Source organism: Pan troglodytes, chromosome 3, assembly GCF_028858775.2.
Source record: "Pan troglodytes isolate AG18354 chromosome 3, NHGRI_mPanTro3-v2.0_pri, whole genome shotgun sequence".
NCBI classification, from domain to species: Eukaryota; Metazoa; Chordata; class Mammalia; order Primates; family Hominidae; genus Pan; species Pan troglodytes.
The window spans coordinates 177851951-177878256 of NC_072401.2; the positions used below are offsets into that span (position 1 = coordinate 177851951).

A 26306-nucleotide genomic window follows, 5' to 3' on the forward strand; every position below is an offset into this window, starting at 1 on the left:
TAATACTTTTATAATTTCTTTTGCCTGTCTTTACTTTAATCTCTTAATCCTGTTATCTTCATAAGCTGAGGGTGTACGTCACCTCAGGACCACTGTGATAATTGTGTTAACTGTACAAATTGATTGTAAAACATGTGTTTGAACAAAATGAGATCAGTACCCCTTGAAAAAGAACAGAATAACAACGATTTTTAGGGAACAAGGGAAGACAACTATAAGGTCTGACTGCCTGCGGGGTCAGGCAAAAAGAGCCATATTTTTCTTCTTGCAGAGAGACTATAAACAGATGAGCAAGTAGGGAAGATACCGCTAAATTCTTTTCCTAGCAAGGAGTATTAATATTAATACCCTGGGAAAGGAATGCATTCCTGGGGGGAGGTCTATAAATGGCCGCTCTGGGAATGTCTGTCTTATGCAGTTGAGATAAGGACTGAAATACACTCTGGTCTCCTGCAGTACCCTCAAGCTTACTAGGGTGGGGAAAAGCTCCGCCATGGTAAATTTGTGGTCAGACTGGTTCTCTGCTCTCGAACTCTGTTTTCTGTTGTTTAAGATGTTTATCATGACAATATGTGCACCACTGAACACAGACCCTAATCAGTAGTTCTGCTTTTGCCCTTTGCCTTGTGATCTTTGTTAGACCCTTAACAGTAGTTCTCCTTTTTGCCCTTTGAAACATGTGATCTACTCCCTGTTCTTACACCCCCTCCCCTCTTGAAACCCTTAATAAAAACTTGCTGGTCTGAGACTCAGGCGAGCATCACAGTCCTACCAATATATGATGTCACCCCTGGAGGCCCAGCTGTAAAATTCCTCTCTTTGTAGTGTCTCTCTTTATTCCTCAGCTGGCCGATACTTATGGAAAATAGAAAGAACCTACATTGAAATATTGGGGCAGATTCCCCCAATAGAGACCTACACAGCTGAAATGAAATGATTTGCTTAAGGTCATGGGGCAGATGAAGAGCTAGTATTGCACTGAATTTTCTTAATAAATTTTCTTCCATCAATCTTGAAACTGTGAGAAAGTTCAGTTAGGTTTTTAAGAGAAAGGGCTAACCTTAAAATAAAGTAAATTCTAAATGATAATAAGAATAATAGAGAAACTGAAGTAAAAAAGTGGGAATAATCCAAGGGAAAGGATAATTTTTAAGTTATTTTGTAGCTGGATCACTAGTCAGTTGAGCTCAGTGCTATGATGGAACAAAGAAAACTTTCTACTCTGAAGAGGCCTTTCTTTTCTACTACATATCTATTTACTTTCTCAGAAACACCAAATATATGCTGTGGTTATTAAAACAATAGAATTTAATTACTTTTTTAATCCAAAAAATTGTTTCAACAGTGTCTATCTACAGTTATTGTTTTACTAAATTTATTAAATCTTATGTCACATAGTAACTATTTTGTTTCTTTTACTTTGTGAAATTTTGTCCTTGAACTTTAATGTGTGTGTATACATATATATATGTATATTATATGTATTAAATATCACATATATTATATGTATTATATGTCACATATATATAAAATATGTCTTGGATTAGAAGGTCTTTGAGGTATCTATTTTTTATTCTGTGCTACTCTATCTTAATGCTGATGATTCAGTGATTTGGAAACTGGTGGTGAAAAAAATTAGTGCAACTGAGTCACTCCATGACCTTTCATTATAAAATAAAATAATGAGACGAACACAAAGTGTTTTATTCCAATGAATAATAATCACACTTTAATATAATAACAAACATACAATACATTAAAGTTAGAACACTACTTTGATAAGACAATCATACTCAAGCTAAGATACAAGGTACAGACATACTGAAATTGTAAAGTGACCATTTTAATGTTTGATATTTACTTCTCTTATTGGCACAAGACTAATAAGATAGATGGGTTTTATTACTCTTAAAATCTAAGACTTCTCCTCTAGCTCAGGGAAAATACTGGTGGAAACCTGTTTTACCCAAAAGCAGCTTTAATATCTGTTTAACCAGGTTATTCTATAATAAGAACTCCATTTTAATGCACGTTATCCATTACAAATGTGTGAGATATTCTATAAAACACATATTTAAAGGTCCCTATCCTCATATAAAACATTGTTTAGTGAATATGCTACAGCTTTATTTCTATGTTTGAAAATCTCAACAAATGTTTTAAATCACAACTGATTTTTTTTCTTTCTGCCAAAATGCAAGCTTAGTGATCTGGGGGTCACATACAATCATAATTTATTTTCCCATAGTCTGGAAGTTAGCCAAGAAGTCAGAAGAAAATAAGCCCTGGGTTGTTGAAAATAGTGGTCAAAATATTTACTTTATCAAAATTTAATAAATCTATAAAACTCACCCAAAGTTGCTTTTGTTTTACAAAGAGTTGTATGTTGATTATCTTATTTCTAAAATCATAATAGGCCCTGAATTACAAAACAGGCATAAAATTTTATTAAGTTTTTTATTGCACTCAAGTATAGTTAAAGCTGAAGAGAATAAACATAGTATTTACCCTTGCAGAGGACTAGCTTAGTAATATCTTCTTTTATACAATACTCTCTTGCTATTACTTGCAAATACAGTATACTCTAAGCCCTTGTTTTGTGTAAAAAGAATTAGAAACAGTGCGATTAAGTTCTCTATATACATTTTTAAAGGTCTCCAATGTGTTAAGTGGCACCCACTCTTTAAAAACTCCACAATTTGAGTTTTTAATCTTCCATTTTTTTATATCCTTGGACTGATTTGATGATCCCCGGAATATGATCCAGGGCCTGTTCATTAATTAGATATATAGTTCATTTTCTTAAGTCCAAGTATCACTAGCTATTGACAATTTCTGAAATGGAAGAAGGCTGGAGTAATATGCATATAACCGCCTTGATAAGAGATCATCAGGGGCTACTCCTGAGAAGGAGGCAGTCTTAACATAGCCTTAGAAGGTGTGTAATGCTCTAAATATCTCAGGGTGAGAGGGCAGTATTGACCTTTCATCCTATCACTTTTCTGTAACAAGTCCATGTACTATGGAGAAGAGAAGTGACTTGTGAGTCCTTTGCCAGGGGTAAGCGGGGGGGTGGGGGTGGGGGGGCAATTTATCTTTATGAAGTAGTCATTCTAATGACCAGTGGACATTCAACATAGTGGATTTCCTGAATGAGCATCATCTTGGTTTCAGAAAGCATATTAGTTGCTCTTTGCTAAGCATATTCATATTTTATGTCAATATCAATAACAAGTTAGCCAATTACAATAGCCAAAATTAAAAAGTTAACCCATTAGTTGAAGAACATAGACCTTTTTAAATATAATATGAATAAGTTAACTAGGAGCTTTATTTCTTTCCAATCCAAAAGAAAACATAAGATAGTGACTTTATTATTTTTTCCTGAATAAACAAGAGGGTATATTGAAATAACAAAAAATAGGTATTATAAATATGCTATAATCCAAAGACAGCATAAATGATAAAACAATAGTACTAATACACTTAAAATGAAAATTGATATTTTACTGCTTCCCTGGGTGATCTCACACTCACTTTTATCCTATCTTTAGCATATTTTTATATGAACATTCCTTAAGCAAAAGAAATAGAAATTTTGATTTTCAAGGTATTTAGAATTACTTTACTGTTTTATCGATACTGTAAGAAATTCTTCAGTAACGTTGGCAGCTGGAGTTGTGGGATAAGGTGCAATCTTGGTTTTCCTATGTAGCTTCGGATACAGAGTCGGCAAAGTTGGTAAAGAGAGCTTGGGGTAGCTACAAGAAGACATGAATCTATTTGTTAATTAAAATAGAAATGAATTTTTTATGTTGTAAGGTACATAACATAAAACCATAAAAACTACAATGCTTTGTAGTAAACCTAGGATAGCATGACCACTATACCAGGGAAATTTATGTAAGCAGTTATATTGCTTTTATTTATAAGATCTTATTATAATTGAGATATATTCCATATACATTCCTTAAAACATTATAATCCTCAGGCTTAGGAAATAATTGTTGAATTTAAAGCCTCAGAAACAAAGTCTGCTTTTTGAAGGAGATATAAATCAAAAGTCCTGAGAAGTATTATGCACTAAAAGGGGAAATTTTTAAATTAAGTTTAATATTTACCCTAAAAGAAATATTATAGTCCCTGGACTAGGATTAAGAAATCCTATTTTAGAACAAAAGTCTCAAATGTAAAAATATTTACTAATTTTATTTCTATAATATGTTATAGAAGGTTCATGTCCTTATAAAATGGGGCATGCTCCAAATATAAATCAGCAGATATTATACCAGAAGTGCATATAATGCATTACTGAAACTAATTGAATATATTTAACCAAAAATATATGAGGGTTTAGGTAAGATGAAAGAGAAAATTAAAATTATCATTTTTTTTCTTTTTTTTAGATGGAGTCTCACTCTGTTGCCAGGTTGGAGTGCAGTGGCGTAATCCTGGCTCACTGCAACCTCCGCCTCCCGGGTTCAAGTGATTCTCCTTCCTCAGCCTCCTGAGTAGCTGAGATTACAGGCACGCACCACCACGCCCAGCTAATTTTTGTGTTTTTAGTAGAGACAGGGTTTCACCATGTTGGCCAGGATGGCCTTGATCTCTTGACCTTGTGATCCACCCGCCTTGGCCTCCCAAAGTGCTGGGATTACAGGTGTGAGCCACCACACTCGGCTGATATCTTCTTTATAGATAAAACCTAAGTTAAAAATCATCTACTTTCACAAATAATGTTCCACATTTTATGCCATTGTTACTTTCCATGCCAACAAAAACTCTCTCACTTTCATCTATTTTAGGCAAATATATTTTGTTTTTGTAAGTTTCCACATGTATTTTTCTTACCTTCATGTTGAAGCAATATTCTTTCCACCATACTGCTAGACGTAGCTACATCTATAGGTCGCAGAAGCTCTGTATTTTTGGCATTGATATCTGCTCCAAATTCTAGCAGTAAGTTTACAATTTCTGTGCTGGATTGTTGAGCAGCAGCATGTAATGGAGTATCCCAATATTTGCCTTTCTGTACATCAGCACCTACATGTAATACAAAGTGAAGATAAATATAAATAAAAATTGTTAAATAAGCCAGCTGCCTCAGTGGGGATAGAAAAGGAAAGGCAATAGAGGAAGGTTATGAAGGGGACTTCAACTCTATTTGTTATGAGTTATTTCTTTATATATATACAGTATCTACATACACATATATGCCTCATATGTACATATACATATATATAAACTGGGCACATCTTAATAGCAGAGGGTACATACATTTGTTATGTGACTCTCTGATACTTTTCTGTATGCTTGAACTATCATAATAAAATTCTTTTTAACTTTTAAATGATTCCAAAAGTAACCATATTAACGACTATTATAAAGAGTGCACAATTAAGTTCACTCATTTTTATTTTCATCATGGTTGATAGCTTTTAGAATTTTTCAGCTGCTTATTTCTATTATTCTTTTCATCTATTTAAGGCAATGAAGCTCTTTGGTTTTCTTGGGAAACTCATGAATATGTGAGCTATTTAGGTAAAATGTATATAGATTTTCCTGCCATTTCTCACTTATGTAGTTTAAGTCAGTAAGTATATAAAGATATTGAGCCTTTTAAATCAAAAGGCACATTGATGATATCTGCATGAAAGGAAAGCTTTTAAAAATGCTTACATTAAAATACAGCGTACATGCTAAATTACCTACTGCATACTTACTTTATCCCAGTGCAAAGCCTGGCACATGCTGGTCATTAAATGCATTTGCAATAAATAAATGCTGTTTAGTACTGTTAAAAATAACCATCCCATTTTCTGGTACATAAACGGTTACAACACCAGAAATGTCTACCAATAAAAATGCATAAGTTCTTTTCAACTCTGTTTTCTGATACTATCTTTAAAACTAATGATGTCTTAATGAAGCAGTACAGTTTAAGTGTCCCTTTATGGCCCTTCTGCTCCTTTCAAATTTCAATAAATGTAATCATTTTCAATATTCTTAAAACAAATATAAAATGTTTCGTGAAAAAATTATATTCCATAACAAAATTTCCATAGAGAAAGCATAAACTTTGTTGGTTATGTCAATTTTATGGAAGAAAAGGGTCTGAAAATAACAATCGATCAACAATTACTAACAGTACTTTATATATATATATATGTATGATATATATTTATATATGATATATAAATATATATATTTGTATGATATATAAATATATATGTATGATATATAAATATATATATATTTGTATGATATATAAATATATATATTTGTATGATATATAAATATATATATAAAAATATATATATTATATATATATATATATATATATATATAGGCTGGAGTACAGTGGCATGGTCTTGGCTCACTGTTACCTCCACCTCCCGGGTTCAAGTTGCCTCAGCCTCTCGAGTAGCTGGGACTACTGGCACCTGCCACCATGCCTAGCTAATTTTTGTATTTTTAGTAGAGACAGGGTTTCACTATGTTGGCCAGGCTGGTCTCAAACTCCTGACCTCAAGTGATCCACTTGCCTAGGCCTTCCAAAGTGCTGGGATTACAGGCCCATATATTTTAAAACCCAGTATAAAATGTTTGGTGGAAAGAATAATATTCCTAGCAAAGGAATGAAAGGCTCTAAAGCAGGGGTGTCCAATCGTTTGGTTTCCCTTGGCCACACTGGAAGAAGAATTGTCTTGGGCCACACATATAATACACTAACACTAATGATAGCTGATGAGCTAAAAAAAAAAAAAAAAAAAAACAACTTATAATGTTTTAAGAAAGTTTATGAATTTTGATTGGGCTGCATTCAAAGCCATCCTGGGCCGCATGGGGCCCACAGGCCGCAGGTTGGACAAGCTTGCTAGAAAGCATAAACTCTATTGATCATACAAAATTCATGGGAGGGAGAACATAGCCAAAAAATAACAGTCTGTCAATGACTATTAACAGAACTCATGTCTAAGACTGAGTAGGTGTAATGAGAATGAAATAGTAGATGTAGACCCTGCTTGCAAGAAGTTTCTCAGCTAGCTAAGATAACGTGAGTAGTGCATAAAAGGGCTACTAAAAATAAAGGTCAGCATTTATCAGGGATCAAATGATTGTCATAAACAATAAATAGCATAGAACTCCATTTACTCATTTTATTTATATTCTAAACATCTATCAGATGAGAGGATGAGAGAGAGGAACGATGCTAGAGAAAAGAGGGATGGGAAAAAAAGGTATGATCCAAATCGTAAGGGGACTCTGAGTCCTATGGTAAGTGGGACCACTATGGTCTCAGTGGGTTAGGAATGTTTTTCAGGGGACTAAAGCTGAATTTACTTGAAACAAACCTTGAGGAATTGATTTGTTTCAAGTAAGTGGAAAAGGGCAGTAAGTCTTTTCAAGTAAGCAGGAGAGAAAGTACAAAGTCTAGAAAAGTGCATGAGTTTTTAAGGTTAGCAGAAGACGAGGTTGTCCAAGCAGTTACTATCCTGAAAATTTCTTTTGATGGATTTGTTCCAAGACATATACATACTTGGCAACATCATATTCAATCTTGAGGATCCTAATTTTATGATAAAAGTAGAGCTTTCAGAATCCATTACATACCCAAATGTCTGCTAATGCAGTGCATGCAAAATATAGAGATTATGTACCTATCTGTGAGCTAGGAAGCCGACTTATCAAGAACGAGGTTCTTTTTTATTGCTGATCAAGAATGAGGTTCTTTTTTATTGGTTCTCTATTCATGTGTGAAAATGCTTAAAATAAGAACATTTTTTAGCAATGAGATCTAATTTTTAAAGATGCTCATTTAGAGAAATAAATAACTGCTTGTGTGTATGGACAGAATGGAAGATGTTTTAAAGGAAAATACCAGCATAAAGAAGCTTCCAGATGCAATGGAATTGCTGTGACATACAAGCTACATAGAGAGGAGTTCCCAAATGAGGAATTTCTTGGTCAACATCTATGCCCCAGGATATCAGGATGTCAAGACATTCATGGTGACCTGCCAACACAAAGTAGAGGAGTTTAACTTAATGCCCATCCATCCCACACACCTCACCCCAGGCTTCCCTTGTGGTGTCATTCATTGAAAGATCAACAGAGCACTGCAGGTTGCTAAAGAAACTTTCTCCCCTTGTCACTTAATTCCAGAACTAAGTTACCTTTACTGGCGGCCTCATGCATTGGGGATGGAAGACATGACTCCAGCTGGGCTTTGGCACCATACTCCAGAAGCAGCTCTGCACAGCTTGGACTGCCTTGGGAGCATGCGTTGAATAACGGAGTCACGCCATCTATCGTGATTGCATTTACCTAAACCAAACCAAAATACCCAAAAATAAGATTCATAAGTCATACATGAGTAACCGACTTAGGCATTGTCAAAAGGTATGTGATTTGCTAACAGAAATACGTAGGAAAATGTGCACAGTAAATATGACAAAGTATACTTTGCTCTTATGCATTAACAAGAAAAGCTGTAAAACAGACAGAAATATGATATGGCAGATAATTTACTGGAATGGGCATAAAACTAGTGGAAATCATGAAAAAATGCATGCTCAAATGGCAAATAAGATCTAATTCAATGATTAGATACTTTTCAGTAAGAGTAAAAATGAAGAAAAAAGTGTAATGATGATGAAGTTGTAATGAAGCCACATTGCTAGTTTAAAGTGGTAAAATTGGTAATTCTATTTCTGAGACTTTATTTAAGGAAAATCATCCAAAAGATGGGCAAATGTTATAGACCTAAAGATGTTCATCGATTGCTATTTACAGTCATGAAAGCAGGAAATAACCTACAGAATAGTCTATATTATGATGCAGCATGCTACCCATTTATGCAATGATTGGAAATGCTTTTTAGAGTGCAATAAGAAGACTAAGGAATTCAAGAGCTTTATTTTTATTCTGCTATTTTTGAAAACTACCGAGAATGAAGGAAAGAAAAGTAAAATGAGAACTCTGTTGGATTCTCTCCGTCAGTAGATGTTAAATGATTAATGTTTTGAAAGGTACTTACATTAGCTCCTGCTTCCAGCAGAGTTCTGGCACATGCCACGTGATCTCCAAGGCAGGCTTCGTGCAATGGGGTGACATGGTCTAAGGTTACTGCATTTACATTATAACCCTAAATGTGGCATAATTTTGAAAGGTGAGCAAAGAGTTATATACTTAAAAAATCATCTATATGGATGTCACTAGAGAGTGATATATTTTAGAGATCAAAGAATCTCAGGCAAACGAGTTTCCAGTTTAGCAGGATAGGCCAGTTCAAATGCCATAGGGTCAATCCGTTGTCCAGACTCCTTAGCCCTATTATTGTGGCACCCTCATGTCTGGACCCAATAATGCCTTAAGTATTTGGTTCAATAGATTCTGGCACATTTTCTTTAAATGTTGCTTTCTTAATATTTTTTTGTCCTTATTTTGTACTTTGTTCTGTAGAACTAAACACTCGTTTTGTAGAACTAAAGACTTGTTGTTTTGTTTTTGTTTTTGTTTTGAGATGGAGCCTCACTCTGTCACCCAAGCTGGAGTGCAGTGGCGCAATCTCGGCTCACTGCAAGCTCCGCCTCCCGGGTTCACGCCATTCTCCTGCCTCAGCCTCCCGAGTAGCTGGGACTACAGGCGCCCACCACAAGGCCGGGCTAATTTTTTTGTATTTTTAGTAGACACGGGGTTGCACTGTGTTAGCCAGGATGGTCTTGATCTCCTGACCTCGTGATCCACCCACCTCGGCCTCCCAAAGTGCTGGAATTACAGGTGTGAGCCACCGCGCCCAGCCAACTTGTTTTGATTGAGGCTATAAAATTATAGGTCAGCCAAGAATGGGAGAAAAATACTCTAAACTATAGTAAACAGTTTTGTGAACTTTTGTCCCTAAATAGGTATGATGAAGTTGTGCACTACTGGTTAAGAACTCTGACCAAGTCAATTAGACTTGGGTTTGAAGTGTGGCTCCATCACGAATAGTTTTAATTTGGACAAATACCTTAACCTCTAAATTTGAAGATTATCATGACAATTAAATGAGATCATGCATGTAAAGCAATTATCATTATAATGCCCAGCATATGAAGACATCATTTTATTGTAATTATTCAATCAAAACTAAGTAAACACTTTTTCACTGTATTCCAATCAAACTCAAAATATCACACTAAAATAATTAAATACTATTAGGATGTGAGATTGTTTGCCTTCTTGATATCTTTGGTATTTCATTGTCTATTGAAAATCATACTAAGCACTGTAACAGGAAGAACCTCAAAGCCAAATCTTCATAACATATTACAGATCACCAAAATCTGTAACACCAATATAGACATGAAGAATTTTTAAATGAAGGCAAGAAAACATAATCCTTTCAAAGACTTCGAGTTGGCTAGCCAGCAGTCAGACCTGGGAAGCTAATCCCACACTGCCACACACTAGAGGGACCAGATGTCAGAAGCACCTGAGAAGGCCAAGACTCCCTTTCACGTCGGGCTCTGGGGACAGCCTCTCGTGATTCTTGGCTGAACTGTCAGTGGATTAGAGACACACACTGAAAAATGTCCTAAGACTGCTCTTCAAAGAACCACACGGCCCTTTCTGAGAAATTACCCTTTAGAAATTGTTGACTCCTTTTTAGTGTTTATTTTCCTCCCATCAAGTGATGAACAAAACAAAACAGTCACGTGTTTATCACAGAACTGGAAGGCCCTAAGGAAGTGTCTCACTCTACAGATGAGAAAAGGAGGCTCAGGTAGGTTGTGATTCACCTCAAGTGCCAGCCTAGGATCCAGGTCTTGAGACCCAGGCAATGCTTTTTAAATTGGGCAACATGACCTTTCCTTTCTTCGTAGCCATCTGAGAATGTTCTTTCTCCTTGAGACTGGGAAACAGTAGCGCATGACTTCCAGATCTGGATGTGCATTTGATTTTTTTTTTTTTTTTTTTTTTTTTTGAGACGGAGTCTCACTTGCTCTGTCGCCTAGGCTGGAGTGCAATGGCGTGAACTTGGCTCACGTGAACTTGCAACCTCTGCCTCCCAGGTTCAATTGATTCTCCTGCCTCAGCCTCCCAAGTAGCTGGGACTACAGGTGCAAGCCACCGTGCCCGGATCATTTTTGTAGTTTTAGTAGAGATGGGGTTTCACCACGTTGGCCAGGCTGGTCTCAAACTCCTGACCTCAGGTGATCCACATGCCTCCACCTCCCAAAGTGTTGGAATTACAGGCGTGAGCCACTGTGCCCAGCTAATTTTTTTTTAATTTGTAGTAGAGATGGAGTTTCACCATGTTGGCCAGGCTGGTCTCGAACTCCTGACCTCAGGTGATCCACCTGCCTCCGCCTCCCAAAGTGCTGGAATCACAGGCGTGAGCCATTGTGCCAGCCTAGCTGTGCATTTGAATTATATCAGAAGTTTTAAAAAAAATACCCAAGCCAGAGTGTTTTCTGTTTCAATAAGGATTTGTGTTTTTTATTTTTCCTCTGGTGAGTCTGATGAACAGGCAAATATAGAAATGATTGTCCTGTAGCTTTGTTAGGCAATTGCCCATAGCATATTACAGATCACCACAATGTTAAAAAAGATTGCTTTGGCATCTGAACTGGTGACTTCTTTTTGGATATGTTATTATTGAACTAAGTCTGTAATTAGCTGCACATATTGTGCAGAGTTAAGCATATTTAGAAAGCTCAATCAATAACACATAAATCCAATCATTACTTCTTTAAATGTCTATCGATGAACAAATATGCTGTCTGAGAAATCTGAAATACTAAGACATACAATTATATCAAAATATTTATAAAAGAAGTTTCAAAGATAAGTGAGAAACTATTGACTTCTCTGACATGAGTTAAAATAAAAGGGCAGAAGTAAAATGTAAGTGGTTTTATCATATTTGGATTGATTGGTTTTGACCATGTTCTGTGCACATGGAAAGGGGGTATATTTTAAACTATATGTAATATATTACCTGTGATAATAATGTTCTCAGAGCAAGAAGGCGACCTTGACTTGCTGCTTCATGTAGTGGTGATCGATCTGCCCAGGAACCTGTCAAAAGAGAAAAAAAGAAAGAAAAGAAAACAAAAATCCAAGAGTCAAAGTGAATCCCAGTAGACACAGTCAATACCAAGGTCACATAAATTATTCACACTCAGTGTTCAACAGGGTGAGCCAGATACTTATACTGTATATTAGGAAATTTGACTCTTATTGCAGGAACCAGATAGGCAGTTCCGAACATGAGCCATGATGCATGCTCTGGAATTGACCCACCCCAGACTTACCGTGCCTTTTTAAATTTTTTTATTTTATTTAATAGATGGAGTCTCGCCCTGTTGCCCAGGCTGGAGTGCAGTGGCATGATCTCAGCTCAGTACAACCTCTGTCTCCCATGTCAAGAGATTATCCCACCTCAGTTTCTCGAGTAGCAGGGACTACAGGCGCACACCACCACGCCCGGATCATTTTTGTATTTTTAGTAGAGACAGGGTTTCACCATGTTGGCCAGGCTGGTCTTGAAGTCCTGACCTCAAGTGATCCACCTGCCTCGGTCTCCCAAAGTGCTGGGATTACAGGCGTGAGCCACCGCCCCCGGCTTACTATGCCTTTTGAATTATCTGCACTCACTATTACCCCTAGTGACTCACTAGCAACATATTTCTTCCAACCATTACCTTGTTGCTGCATTTATTTTGGAGATTAAGTATAGCTTAAGAAGATGCATATAGGTGCCACGTTGACAAGGGGTGGATTAGTGATGGTAAATTTCAGGTGTCAACCTGACTGAATTAAAGAACACCTAGAGAACGGGTAAAGCATTGCTTATGAGTGTGTCTGTGAGGGTGTTTCCAGAGGAGATTGTCTTGTGAGTAGGTGGCTGAGTGGAGAGAGCTGCTTGCAGTATGGATGGGCACCATCATATGGCTGGGGGCCTGGAGAGAACAAAAAAACCTCTCCTGGTGTTGGAACACTCTCCTCGAGTTGGGACACTCTCCTCCTCCTGCCCTTGGACATCAGAACTCCAGGCTTTCTCTGACCTTGAGACTCTAGGACTTCAGTGGCCCCCTGGATTCTCAGGCCTTTGACCTCTGACTGAGAATTATATTGGCTTTCCTGGTTCTGAGGCTTTTGTAGTTGGACTGAGCCACGCTACCTCATCCCAGGGTCTCCAGCTTGCAGACAGCCTGTTGAGGGACTTCTCAGCCTCCATAGTCATGTGAGCCAATTCCCCTAATCTCCTCTCATATAGCTCATCTATCAGCTGTTGGTTCTGTCTCTCTGGAGAACCCTGACTAATACACCTGACAGAGAAAAAGAGAATTAAGGTCACCAGATCAGCCACAAAAAAGTTATGTTTCATGTTTTTTCACATTGAACCCCTCCTCTCAATTTTGTTTTGTCCCTTTAGCAGGAATAGCAGCTTGAATGCCCACCTCGCCACAATCCCAGCTCCTTCTGCTATTTCCTGTGGTCCCCCACCCCAGCTTGCCTGGGCTCTGCGGTGTAGGGGCTGCAACATGTTGCCATGGAGGGCAAGTAGCTGAGCCCCGCGTCTGAAGTGAAGCATGAGCCCTGCTTCTGCACCCAAGCTCTCCTGAATGACTCTCAACAGTGTCCTAGTGCTTAAGCATTCTATTGCCTGTTGCTATAAAACGGGTATCACCATTGTGGTAAGGAAAGACTTCCAAGACAGCTAGTTATCTCCCCTGCAGTAAAATCACTCTGCATAAACCAAAAGGCAAAACAAAGAAGACAATGAGTGGTCATGGCAGTCAGGGCTAGGAGCATCAGCTCTGGAGTTAGACCATATGACTCTCTAAATCATTACATTTCATCTAGATTTCATTTCCTCTAGTTGAGGATGGAAATAATAATTGTATATACCTCAAGGAGATATGAGAAACTAAATCAGATAGTATACATTGTGCTTAGACTAGTGTACACACATAGTAAACACCATTCAACATTACCTGCTATTACCATTACTTGTAAGTCAACAGAGAGAAGAGAGACTCTGCCTGCTTTCCCTTAGGATTTGTATTTCTGAGAAAATTCTGTAATATTACCAGATACAAAGGGATTGATGACTGGTAAATGACTTCTGCCCTCTGCACCAGGCTGGAGTAACAACAATCTTAACATTGAGAAAAACCAACTTATTTAATGATAACCTGATTGCCTAAATAAAAGCAGAGAACGCTTACACAGTCCTCACCATATGCCACGTCCTGCCCTGGTTGCTGGGCATAAATTTACTTGTTTTATCCTCACCCTGATCCTTTGAGGTTGGCGCTATTATTATCTCTGTTTTCCAGGTGAGGAAACTGAGACACGCAGAAGTTAAATAACTTGCCTAAGGTCACACAGCTAGAAAGGGGTGGATGTAAAATTCAAACTGCAGCCTCCCACCTGCAGTGACAACACTTTTCACTTGTTGAGAGATAGCAATCCTATCTCTCAATACACACACACTCTCTCTCACGCACAGAGTCTGTGAAACATTTTAGCCAGTGGTAACAGCATACATCTCTCTGGGACATTTTGTTCCTGTCATTGATTTCATTACTATATTTTTCCTTCTAACACCCCCTCCAAAATAAAACCCTTCAGTCTAAAGAGAAGTTTTATTTCATTTTATTCTCGGCAAAAGTAGGCTGTTGCTTGACAAGATAAAGTTTACTGCAACAAGATACTATAGCAATAGTGCAGGAATGTTGTAATCCATGCTAAATTGTAAGTAAACAAATTAGGGAGGCAAAGGCTAACTATGATTCTAAGTTTTAGCAAGATCTTTTTAATTTAGTGGGATGAAAATTAAAAGTACTTTTCTCATATTGGGTTCTGTTTCTTAGATAGTCAGGGAATTTCTATTGTCTACACAGTCTTTATTAATCATCTCTTACTATTTTAATATATAGTCTGTTTCATTCTGATTCCCTTTCAGCAAATTTCTTCTGCTCCCTGATTTCAAGAGAAAAAAAGACAATGACAATTAAGTCTTATCACATAGTTATAAGAAGAAAAGCAATTCCTTGAATACGTCCCTGAAATGATAGAACTCCCAGCCAGTTTCTTGCATGGGTGTTTATCTTGAATTACAGAATAACGATAATTGAGGTTTACAATTAAAGACATTACAACTCCCAAAAGAAGACTAATGTATGCTTTCTCTCTCAATAACAGATATAAGTTTCCATCTAGTGTTATTTCTTGCTTATCTAGAAAAATTAGTAAGCCAGACACATAATTCTTTTGAGTTTTCATTTGCAACAAGTTACTGTGATTAGCTTTTATGTATTACTTCTTTCTACTGTGTGTGACAGACAGTTCTATTATATATTCAAGGCAGAATTGCAATAATGCACACCAACAAATATTTTTTGGTAGGACAAAAATTGGTGGCAAGGTCATAACTTACAGGAAATTGGAACATTGTGTTATCATTAGGTAATACGCAAATGTTATCATCATAAATAATGTTCTTTTGGGGAAAGCATTTTGCCAGTTCCAGCTTCTAAGATGAAATCTGATGCTTTAAAAATCACAGGCATCTGTTTGTATGATCATTAAACAACAAGATTGCAGAATGAAATTCTGCAGAACTTCAGAACATATATCAATTTTTTGTGAATACTTAAATATTTAAGAAAATATGAAAATTATAATACTAACTTTGCAAACAGATTGCATATGTGAAGCCACTTTGTTCAGTTCAATCAGCAAAGCAATAATAAATTAATAAAAATTTTAGTAATCAATGCCTAAATGTGTTTAAATTTAAATAACCACTTATAATATTTATAATGATCAGTTTCCCTCTTGTATAATAGTATATTTCATTATCCTTAATTTATCTCTTAAACACAGGTGCTGAATTATATGATGCCGACCCATTATCCCTGCCTATTTTTCCATTGTCACTAGTTAACAGGACAATTAACCAGATATTGTTGGGAATGGTAAAGGCCTAGAGACGTGGCCTTTGGGATTCATTCTGGACTCATTCCTTTCTAGTATACTATGATGACCTTTAAGGGGAAGTAAAGCTAACAATATTTGTAGCTGAAGGGTACTTGATATTCCTTCCAGCCAGCTCTTCTCCCTTGCATACTAATGTGTTTGTTCATCAAAATGATTGTATTAGTCTTCTGAACAATTTCAGCATTACTTGCTAGGGTTGAGAGAGAGAGAGAAGGACAGGATTATTTAGAAAGCAGGCCACATAAGGGACAAAACAAAGAAACATAAGTATCCAAATCCCATCCCCCTGTTTCCTCCCAGGCTGTCGCTTAGCTTTCTGTCCCCACTGCCATTTTCTTTACCATCCAAACTTAAGTCCATCAAGATGGGGACAGGAAAAAAAAAACTGAAGCCAGATATTACGTATGTGCACTTGCTATTATTCTATTAATAGGACCTACTTTGGCATGAAAAAGTTTAATGTCATTGTCATTCTCAGAAATGAGTTTTGAATGTTGGATGAGGGAGCCCTTGGCCCATCTTGCAGGAACAAGGCACATGCTATCATTTCATGAACTGAGCTCTGCTCGCCTGCAAAGGGCCTTGCAATCTCTCACTATTCCTTGAAGAAGGGGGTGGGAGTGGAGAGCAGAAGGAGGAGAAGAAAATAGAGAGCAGGAGGAAGTGAGAAATGGGATTGGGTGTAGGAAAAAAGCTGAGGGGCTGGAAAGGCCTGGATTGGCACCCCAGCTCAGGACAGTGGCCTTTATAAAGTCCTCTAACCTCCCTGAGGTTTTGTTTCCTCATCAAATGAGAAAAGCACAATCCATGAAGCAGGATTGAGGGAGGATTAGAAATGAGAATGTTAAGTGCCTGCTCTCTAAATGCACAATAAATAATAACTAGCATTATTGGCTAAACATAAGCTGGTAAATGGGGGAGATTTTAAGATGAGTTTTAGGGAACAATCTTTTCCCCCAAGATAGGGAAACTAAAGTAATAAACAACATCATTTATTGACTAAAATATTTTTGTGTGCTGTCACCTTAATTAAATGACATAAAACAATTGAGTGATTTATAAATATATATAAGCCAGCAACCAACAACTGCTGTTATATTTTTTCTTTCTGAAATAAGAAATGAAGCTATATCAATCTATTAAAGAAGTAATTTCTAGAACATGTATACCACTCAATGAAAAAACATCTTTTTATTTGTTTTGAACTCTGTATTTATGTCCCTGTTATTTATTTTCTTGTAATCCCTTAGAAGAATTTATGTAATTAATCTAATAACATATGAGAATCAAAGGATACTACAATGTATATCACATTCCAATTTCTGTATGAACTAAGTTTTCACACCTTGTTCTTCCCCTTCAAAATCCGAAATTTAGCAACTACGTATTTCTATTCAAACATATTTAATATTAAATATCTTATCTTACAATATCAATATGCTTTATATCAGAGAGATTTATGAGCCACCTCAAGACCAAACAAGATATAAATATCTTTATGTGCAACTATTTAGTAATTTTATAATTGTGTTAGACTTTCATTGAGTGTCTAAGATAAAAGCAATGCAACCCTTACTTTAAAAAATATGTAATTTAACTCTTTAGGATAAATTATTCAGTGTGAAATTGTTTTACAAAGTGTCTGTAACTTTCACCATGCTAATCAAATTCCTAGTTATTCTCTCTCTGTAGCTACACAGGAGGTGGCTTTGCCTATATTTAGAAGCAACTCTTGTTCCCAGACATCTGGTATATAATTTACAGGGAGAGAGCCTGCCCTGTTTTGTAAACACCACATTGCTAGAGAAAAACACTCACATTTTTATATCTATGCGATTTTGTAAGGTTTGATACCATACCTAAATCACCATCTCCCCACGGCACTTCACACCAGCCACTGTCGAGGTAAATCCGACTCATAATTTTTTTTTTTTTTATCAGCAAGAAAAGAAAAAATCACTTGTCATTTGCCAGTTCTGTTCGGCCATTTTAAGGAGCTCCAAGCTCCTTGTAATATGACCGTCGGCCTCCAAAAAGAAAAACAGCTTTTGAAAAGGTGATTTATTTCCAAAATTGCTTTTTCTTATTGATCACTCCTCTTTATTTGAGAAACTGCTGGTCCTAACTTATTTTTTCTCCTTACAGTATGTGCCCTGAATTGAAATAAAAGCACTACAATTAGACCTCTGTCCATGGCCATGGAAAAACCATATTATTGTTATAAATGTCTTTGTGGCTGGGGGTGGGTGGCTTATGCCTGTAACCCCAGCTGCTCTGGAGGCTGAGGCTGAAGGATCATTTGAGCCCAGGAGTTTGAGATCAGCCTGGGCAACATAGTGAGAACTTGTCTCTGCAAAAAAAAAAAAAAAAATGTAAATTTAAAAAAATTATCTGGGCATGGTGGCATGTCCCTGTAAATGCCAGCTACTAGGGAAGTCCTGAGATGAGAAGATTGCTAGAGCCCGAGTTTGAGGCTGCAGTGAGCTGTGTTCCCAATACTGCACTCCAGCTTGGGCAACAGAGTGAGACTCTGTCTCAAAACAAAACAAATAAACAAAAAAGTCTTTACCTGCTCCCAATCTTAGAACATCCCATCAGCAGAAGCAGGATGTGGACTCAATAGAGAGCTAGCTTAGCAATGGTGCAGAGTTTAGCCACACCTGCTCTTCCTCAGTGTTCTCAAAATAGGAAAATTAGGGAATTAATTATAAGGAGAGGGAATAAGCAATGACATTTCATATAACATGTTCATTTCAGTAAAAAATGGCAATACCTTTTTCAGATCTCTTACCTATTTTATATATATATATATATATATATATATATATATTTTTTTTTTTTTTTTTTTTGAGTTGGAGTTTTGCTCTTGTCACCCAGGCTGGAGTGCAATGGTGCGATCTCGGCTCACTGCAACCTCCACCTCCCAGGTTCCAGTGATTCCCCTGCCTCAGCCACCCAAGTAGCTAGGATTACAGACATGTGCCAACACACCCATCTGATTTTTGTATTTTTAGTAAAGATGGGGGTTTCACCATGTTAGTCAGGCTGGTCTCAAACTCCTGACCTCAGATGATCCACCCGCCTCGGCCTCCCAAAGTGCTGGAATAGATGTGAGCCACTGAGCCTGGCCCCTGTAAAATATTAAACCAACAATCGTCTTCACAATGGAGGTGGATTTACCATGAAGCCAGTGAAACCCTTAACCTGCACAGACTCCCCTTCTAAGACTCTGTCCCTAATTTCATGTTACTTTTCTTAAAGGAGCCCCCAAAGTGTATACAGTATAAGCTTCAGACTTGACAACATGTATCCCATCTCTACTCACAAGTTTATAAGCAAATTAAAAATCACCAGGCATTTACTAGCCTTTATTGTATACTTTCAGACAACCACAGAGCCACAGAAATCCTTGAAACATGGTTTCAAGGGAAATAATGTCTGGCATCTCAATGCATTTCTAAAAGCCAACATCTTTCTCTTAAGACTAGCTATTCCTTTTTCACTTCTCTATTGGTTTAAACAGTGTTACCATTTCCCTCCATCACCTGGTAATAATCATATGGTCTCAAATTTAAGCACAATAATTTTCAAGCTATCAGCTATCTCAATTAACTATTACTGATCACTGGTCATGGATAGAGCATGCTGGATTTAACTATAAGATAGACCTGAGTTCAAATTCCAGCATAGATATTTACTAGTTATGTAACCTTTGGAAGTTAACATCTTGAAACCCAGTTTTCTCAACTGTAAAAACAAGGATGAGTCTACCTGCCTCACTGAATTGTAATGAATGTAAAGTACTTAGCACAGTACTAAATGCATTTGAAACATCACAAATACAACCCAAATTTCATTTTAAACAATTACTTTCATATATCTTCCCCATCAGCTTTTAACTACATCTTCTAAACAGAAGGAAGGATAACTTATTTAAGATAAAGATGCTTTATCTCATCTTATTCCTCTTGGCTATATATCTGTAGGAGATAAAAATAGATATTGTCAAAATTTAGTAACAATTATTACATGCATATGGATTACTCTAATCTACATAGCTCCCACGCTGATCTCTCCCACAAATTTCAGTGCCACATGTTAAAATTTACTTCTGGGGATTCACCTAGATATTTTCCTGGCATCTCAATACATTTCTAAAAGCCAACATCTTTCTCTTAAAATTAGCTATTCTTTTTTCATTTCTCTATTGGTTTAAACAGTGTTACCATTTCCCTCCATCACCTAGTAATAATAATATGGTCTCAAATTTAACCGCAATAATTGTCAAGGAAACTTTATATATTGAGTGTTTCGTGTGCTTCTTTGAAAGGAGTCAGTTGTTTTTGGCCCAGTGTTTTTTTCCACTGTTGTTGTAGTTTCTTTTCCCACCTTGAGTCCTCATCATCCAAGCTCAGTCTTTGCCTCTATCTACATTAACTCTTCAGGAGCTCCCTTCTAGTGCCATGAACATAAATATTATCCACATATTGATTACCCCAATTTTAGGTTTGGCTATTCAACTTCTCCACTTGAATATCTAAATAGGTAATACAACTTAACATGTCCCAAACTGAACCCTTGATTCCTTACTGCTAACTTCTCCCGATCCGCAAATGGCAACTGCACTCATTCAGGTGCTTCAAGGCCAAAACCCTCTGCATAATCCTTAGTTTCTGTTTCTCACACCCACCAGGCCCACACCAGGAAGTCATTTTGCCTCTATCATTTAAATGTATCCAAACTTTGTATCTCAACCTCCACCACTATACCCTAGTCCAAGCCACCATTATTCTCATCTGATGTATTGCAAAAGTCTCCTAACTAGTCAGTGTGTTTCTGCCCATGCCCTTCCAGTAGTCTGTACTAAACATGGGAGCCAAAGCAATCCTTTGGAAGTTAGAAAGAATCCCATGGCTTCCCTTCTCACCTGGAATAAAATCCAAAGTCTTTGTCATGACCTATGAACTCTCCAGGCTCTGATCTCGGGTTCTACCCACTTTTTCCTAGGCCCATCATCTTCATCCAGCCATACTGGCCTCCTTACTTTTCCTTACACAACCTTCTGTTTGCTCTTTCTGAAGTACTCCTTTCTGAGACCCACATCACTTGTTCTCTGAGTTTAGTGCTCTCTGAAATATCACCTTATCAGAGAGGCCTTCTTGACAACCTTCTATTAAAAAATCCTCCCTGTCCCTTCCCCAACATTCATGCTTTGTCTCCTTTCCCTGCTCTACTTTTCTTCTCAGCACTTATTACTAGAATGTTAGACCTTAGAAAGCGAGACTCAGTTGATTTCATTCATTACCATATCCTCAATACCTAGCACATCAGTGAATGTTTGTTGCATGAATGAGTGCTCAAAGTCACATGATCACACCCAGCTTCATTAGAACCTTGTCTGAGCGGCCGTATGGAGCTTTGTAATGGGGTTAAAATCAAGGGCTGTGAAAGGAGGCATATCCGAATTGGACTCCTGACTCTATCACGTATTGGCTCACTCTGTTTTTTACATTGCTAAGTTTCAGTTTCCTCACTATAAAATGGGGGCAATCATACTTACATATTCTAGTTGTTCTAAGGGTTACATGGACATGAGAAGTGTCCAACACAAAGTGTGTTCTTAAGAAAGTCAATGTTATGATTTCCATTGCATTAGGACTTAGGGGAATTAAATAACTTGCCTCAAGTTATAAACAATAACTGACAAAGCCAGGAAGCAAACTCCGTTCTTTTGAATGTCCAGTTGAAATTTTAGGGTACAATATTCTTTTCAACCTTAGAACTCATAGGGCACTTGGTGGACTGTTATTCCATAATGAGTCCATAATAAATATAACTAACAGACTAGACAAGTGAAGAGTTACTTCAATAAAAGGAAGAATTGTGGAATTGTGTTTTCTACATTTTCATATAATAATAGTATATTTGAAATAGTAGCAAAACACAGCAATACAGTACTATTAACTGTAATACCTTATTGATTATAAAAGTTGTACATTAAATAAGTGAAATTTGACATACACAAGAAATCATAGTGCTTATTTCTAAATACAACCATTATAAACATTTTAGGGTGTATCTTTCCAACTTTTTTCTAGAAACACACATTTTTTAATCAAGATACAATCATAGTGTTTGTAAGGTTTTTAACTGATTTGTTTTCATTTAAGATATCTCATGGTCATTGTTCTATGTGAAAAAATATAGTTCTACCACAAGTGATTATGATATATTGATATGTATTTAATCATATAGCTAGAGCATTATGTGTGTATTTATTTATTTATTTATCTATCAAATGATGTTTGGGTGGCTTTTAGTTTTGGGAAATCAAATATTATTACTTACCTTTGTGAATAATTATCTGCTTAGGGTAAATTCCTAAAATTTTGACACATACCATCAAATTACCTCCAGCAAGACTGATCCTATTTACATTCTCATTAACAGCACTGGGAAAATGTAAAGCTAAATCTAGTGAAAGTTTGCTAAGACTTGTCTTTTTTTTTTATTTTAAATCATAGCATGGGGGCATTTTTTTTATTATATATTTTTTCTTCTCCTTTTTTTTCAGAGACAGAATCTTGCTCTGTCATCCAGACTGGAGGGCAGTGATGCATCGCTCACTGCAGCCTTCAAATCAGGCTCAAGCAATCCTCCTGCCTCAGCCTTCTGAGTCACTGGAATAACAGGTATGTGCCACTGGGCCTGGCTCTATATTTTCAGTATATTTAAGGCATGTCGAAAAAAAAATTGTATAGAAAATTAGATTTTTAACATAAAACGATAGCTTATTTTCAACTTCCTTTAGAGTCTCTATCTGCATTGAAGATATGTGAGACTCATCCAGGTGAATTAGTTTACTTAATTTTTTTTTTTAATTTTTGCCATTGACACAGTTCTATTATGTTGCTAATGCCTGCGGTTTAGTGCATAGTTAGGTAACTTACCCTTCATTTAAGAAATGACAGGATTGTCTTTATTTCTTTAATAATTGCATTCCTTCTGGACTTTAAGGACCATGAAATGATGAGACTACTTATTGCTGCTCCCCACCTCTAGCACAGTGTCTAGCACACAGTTAACACTGGATAGGCATTTGTTGAATTGTTGAATTGTCTTCTTTGTAGTCAACCACTTTTTTCCTTGCTGGTATATTTCTCAATTTTGTTGTTAATTATGTTGTTAAAAAGTAATAAAAAGGAAATGTGTATTGGGGTGGGGAGTAGGGATCCAGTTGCTTTCTCAAACTTTGAAAGAAATTATAGTGTTTTAACCTATTTGAAAATATGCTTTGTATGTTTGAAAAACATAATCATTTATAATAACATTCTTCAAGCTCCAGCTATTACATAGTAAATATAACTCTTACAATCTTGGGGGGCAAGAGACGTTTTATCTCTGAATCTGCATTTTCGACACTTAAATTTATCATCTATCATACTGGTGTTCTACTAAAACTTATGCAAATGTATGGATATTCCTTTTTAAAAATAATTCCTCCTCTTTGGTACTGTGCTCATTCTCCTTTCTATCTTTCATAGTTTTCTATCATTATAATTAATGACTTCGTGTCAGAACACTTTTAGGAAGTTGCTCTACTCATTTTCTTGCCTAAATCATCCTCCTACTTGATGTCTAATTTACATGATTTAAAATTTCCATATTGCCTGTAAACAGTCTTTTCCTGCTTAATAGCATCTTTCCTTGTTTCCATACCAACTTAGAAACACCTGCTGAAACAGAAAGGTAAACAAACCAGAGTCTAAGAGTTTGCAGTCATGTTTAATATACAGTCACAAAAATGAGTCAGCCGATGCAGTTTCCATACACGAAAAGGCAAGAATACAGAGCAGTCCTTTGCCATGCCATACATGTACATTTCAATCCGCATTCTGGAAAGCACCCGCAGTTTAAAGTTAGTATTTGCAAAAACAGGCCAATATGGTTTATTTCAGGACACCGACATATTTGAAATGGCTGCTATACTAACCTTGACTGGTCAGAATACCCCAGCTAGCTTTTTGTTTAGAAGAACATTCCTCTATACTTGCTAGCCCTCTTTTCGTGAGGACCTGCTTAATGCAGTTCATTTCAACAGCAATATCTGCGGACATAGTTTGGTTGACGTTTTTTGTCTGTGACAACCAGGTGTCATCAGTGCAAATTCTCTAGCAAGAAGAAATATCAGCGTCTGGATTTCTAACTATTTTTTCCTTCCCTTCAGACTTTCACAAAGGTTCCTGTGTGCTAACTTGAGAATGTCTTCAACATTGAACTCTATTCAGAAACACTTGGATCAGGGCTGGTAGGTGCAATGTGGAGGATGGGCCAGAAATGCTGGAGCATTTTCTATTTTTAAAGCAGAGACATGCTGCAGCCGGAAGTCTTTAACTATTTGTGTGATATAGAAAGTAAAAAGTGGGTATAATTGCTTTTCCTAGTCGAAACGAATAGAAATGAGCTCTATCGTTACAAGATAAAAGCCTATTTAAAGAACCTACAAATCAATCAAATGTAAAATTGCCTGTTGATAATGACTGCAGACAGAATATTGCAGCCAGAAAGCTCAGTCGTGATCAGTGACTAGGTTAGCCTTTCTCCTTCATCCTCAGGAGTAAGTATGAGATGTGCCTTAGGACTGGGCATGGTGGCTCACGCCTGTAATCCCAGCACCTTGGGAGGCCGAGGCAGGCAGATCACCTGAGGTCAGGGGTTAGAGACCAGCCTGGCCAACGTGGTGAAACCCCGTCTCTACTAAAAATACAAAAATTAGCTGGACATAGGGACGGGGCGCCTGTAGTCCCAGCTACTCAGAAGGCTGAGGCGGGAGAATCACTTGAACCCGGGAGACAGAGATTGTACCACTGCACTCCAGCCTGGGCGACAGAAGGAGACTCCGTCTCAAAAAAAAAAAAAAAAAAAAAAAGTGCATTACGGTCAGCTGGTAGCCAGCTCATGTTTTCATTTTGCAAGGATCTAAGTTTAGAATTGGCTTCAATACAAAATCACAGTCCTCTTATTTATATAGGCACAGCTCACTATTGTGATTTTTCTAGAGGTCATCTCTAAATCAAAAGACGTCAGCAGTCAATTTAAGTACAGCTGAGATTTTTCACCCTAAAAGGCAGAGGAAAGGGTAGTTGGCAGGATGAGAGGAAAAACCAAACATGTGCCTGGTATTTTTTGCTGGCCTATAAAGTTGAAAAAGGCACAGAGTCTATGATGGAATCAAGAGCAGCGACCGAACTATGATAGGACTCCAAGGATTAAGTGAGCTGGTGATCACGTTACAGAGTATTAACATACTGAAATCTGTCTTGCTGAAATATGGTGACAGATTCTGTTATCTATCTTTTTTTCATCAGTATTTTTAAGGCTCTACCTTCTGCTAGTATATAAAAGGAAAAAAAATTACTGGGGTTATTGTCTTCATGTAACAAGCCAAGTAAGAGAAAAAAAAAATTATGACTATAATTCTGTCCTATGCACTACCCTGTGGACATTTGCTGCCATATTACATTGCCAGTGTTTACCTCAAGTTATCACTAATGAATACCACACATATCTTTTCCTTATCTTGAATTAAGTTCTAATCCTACCAGCTGTTTGTGTGACCTGGAGCGAGTAGCTTAATGACACCATAGTTTCCTTCTCTATAAAATGAGGAGCTTGGATAAGACCAGATTCTATGACTAACACACAAAGGGTAAGAGAGTGCGTGAGCTGTAGACATATTATATTAGCACAGAAGAGGCTAGATATTCCCAATGAAACTGAAACTCAGAGCCAGCTTGGCCCAGGCTATTTGTATGGGTGGCACATTCCTAGGTGAAGTTAGGAAAGACTGAAGGGGCCTATTCAGTCCAGCATATTTACATGAAGCAATTGTCATTCACCACTGGCTCTTTGTCACCTGGTTTGTACTCATAAGGGGAGTACGGTAATCTACACAAACCATACAGTAAAAGTAAATTTTAATTTTTGTTTAAAATTACATTAATTAAAAGAAATTTCCATTTTAAGCTTATATTTATTATTCTGTAACAACAAAAGCTTTATGCTTTTGAATAATGCATATTCCTACAGAATGCATAATAATGCACAATAATATTCCTACAGAATAAATGTAGGAAGTTTTATCGTAAGTATTGTGACAATTTTTGTTTTATCATAAGTACTGTGACAATTTTTGTTCTGAAAACAATTTTAGACACCGTATGTTATAATGATCTATTTCTCTGCGTCTCCCCCACTTAGTTGTGCACTCTGATCACAGAGACTGAGTCTATACAGCTGTTATTGCA

General features: G+C 36.9%; 1 protein-coding gene across 3 annotated transcripts in view; it reads right to left on the reverse strand.

Annotated features, from left to right (window-relative positions):
* Nucleotides 1-1699: 1699 nt before the first annotated feature.
* The window catches only part of ASB5 (ankyrin repeat and SOCS box containing 5), a 63578-nt gene continuing 38971 nt past the window's right edge, over nucleotides 1700-26306 (reverse strand). For 2 of the 3 annotated variants that reach the window (XM_009448600.4, XM_054683506.2), the window contains 6 exons: nucleotides 11987-12066; nucleotides 9041-9148; nucleotides 8178-8328; nucleotides 7883-8017; nucleotides 4852-5043; nucleotides 1700-3761 (listed from right to left, as the gene is read on the reverse strand). In XM_009448600.4, coding sequence (XP_009446875.2) covers nucleotides 3634-3761; nucleotides 4852-5043; nucleotides 7883-8017; nucleotides 8178-8328; nucleotides 9041-9148; nucleotides 11987-12066 — 794 coding nt within the window. In that variant the 3' untranslated portion in view covers nucleotides 1700-3633. Of the gene's footprint in view, nucleotides 3762-4851; nucleotides 5044-7882; nucleotides 8018-8177; nucleotides 8329-9040; nucleotides 9149-11986; nucleotides 12067-17858; nucleotides 18372-26306 lie in introns of those variants that run through there. The other variant, XM_009448601.4, reaches the window with a different exon arrangement.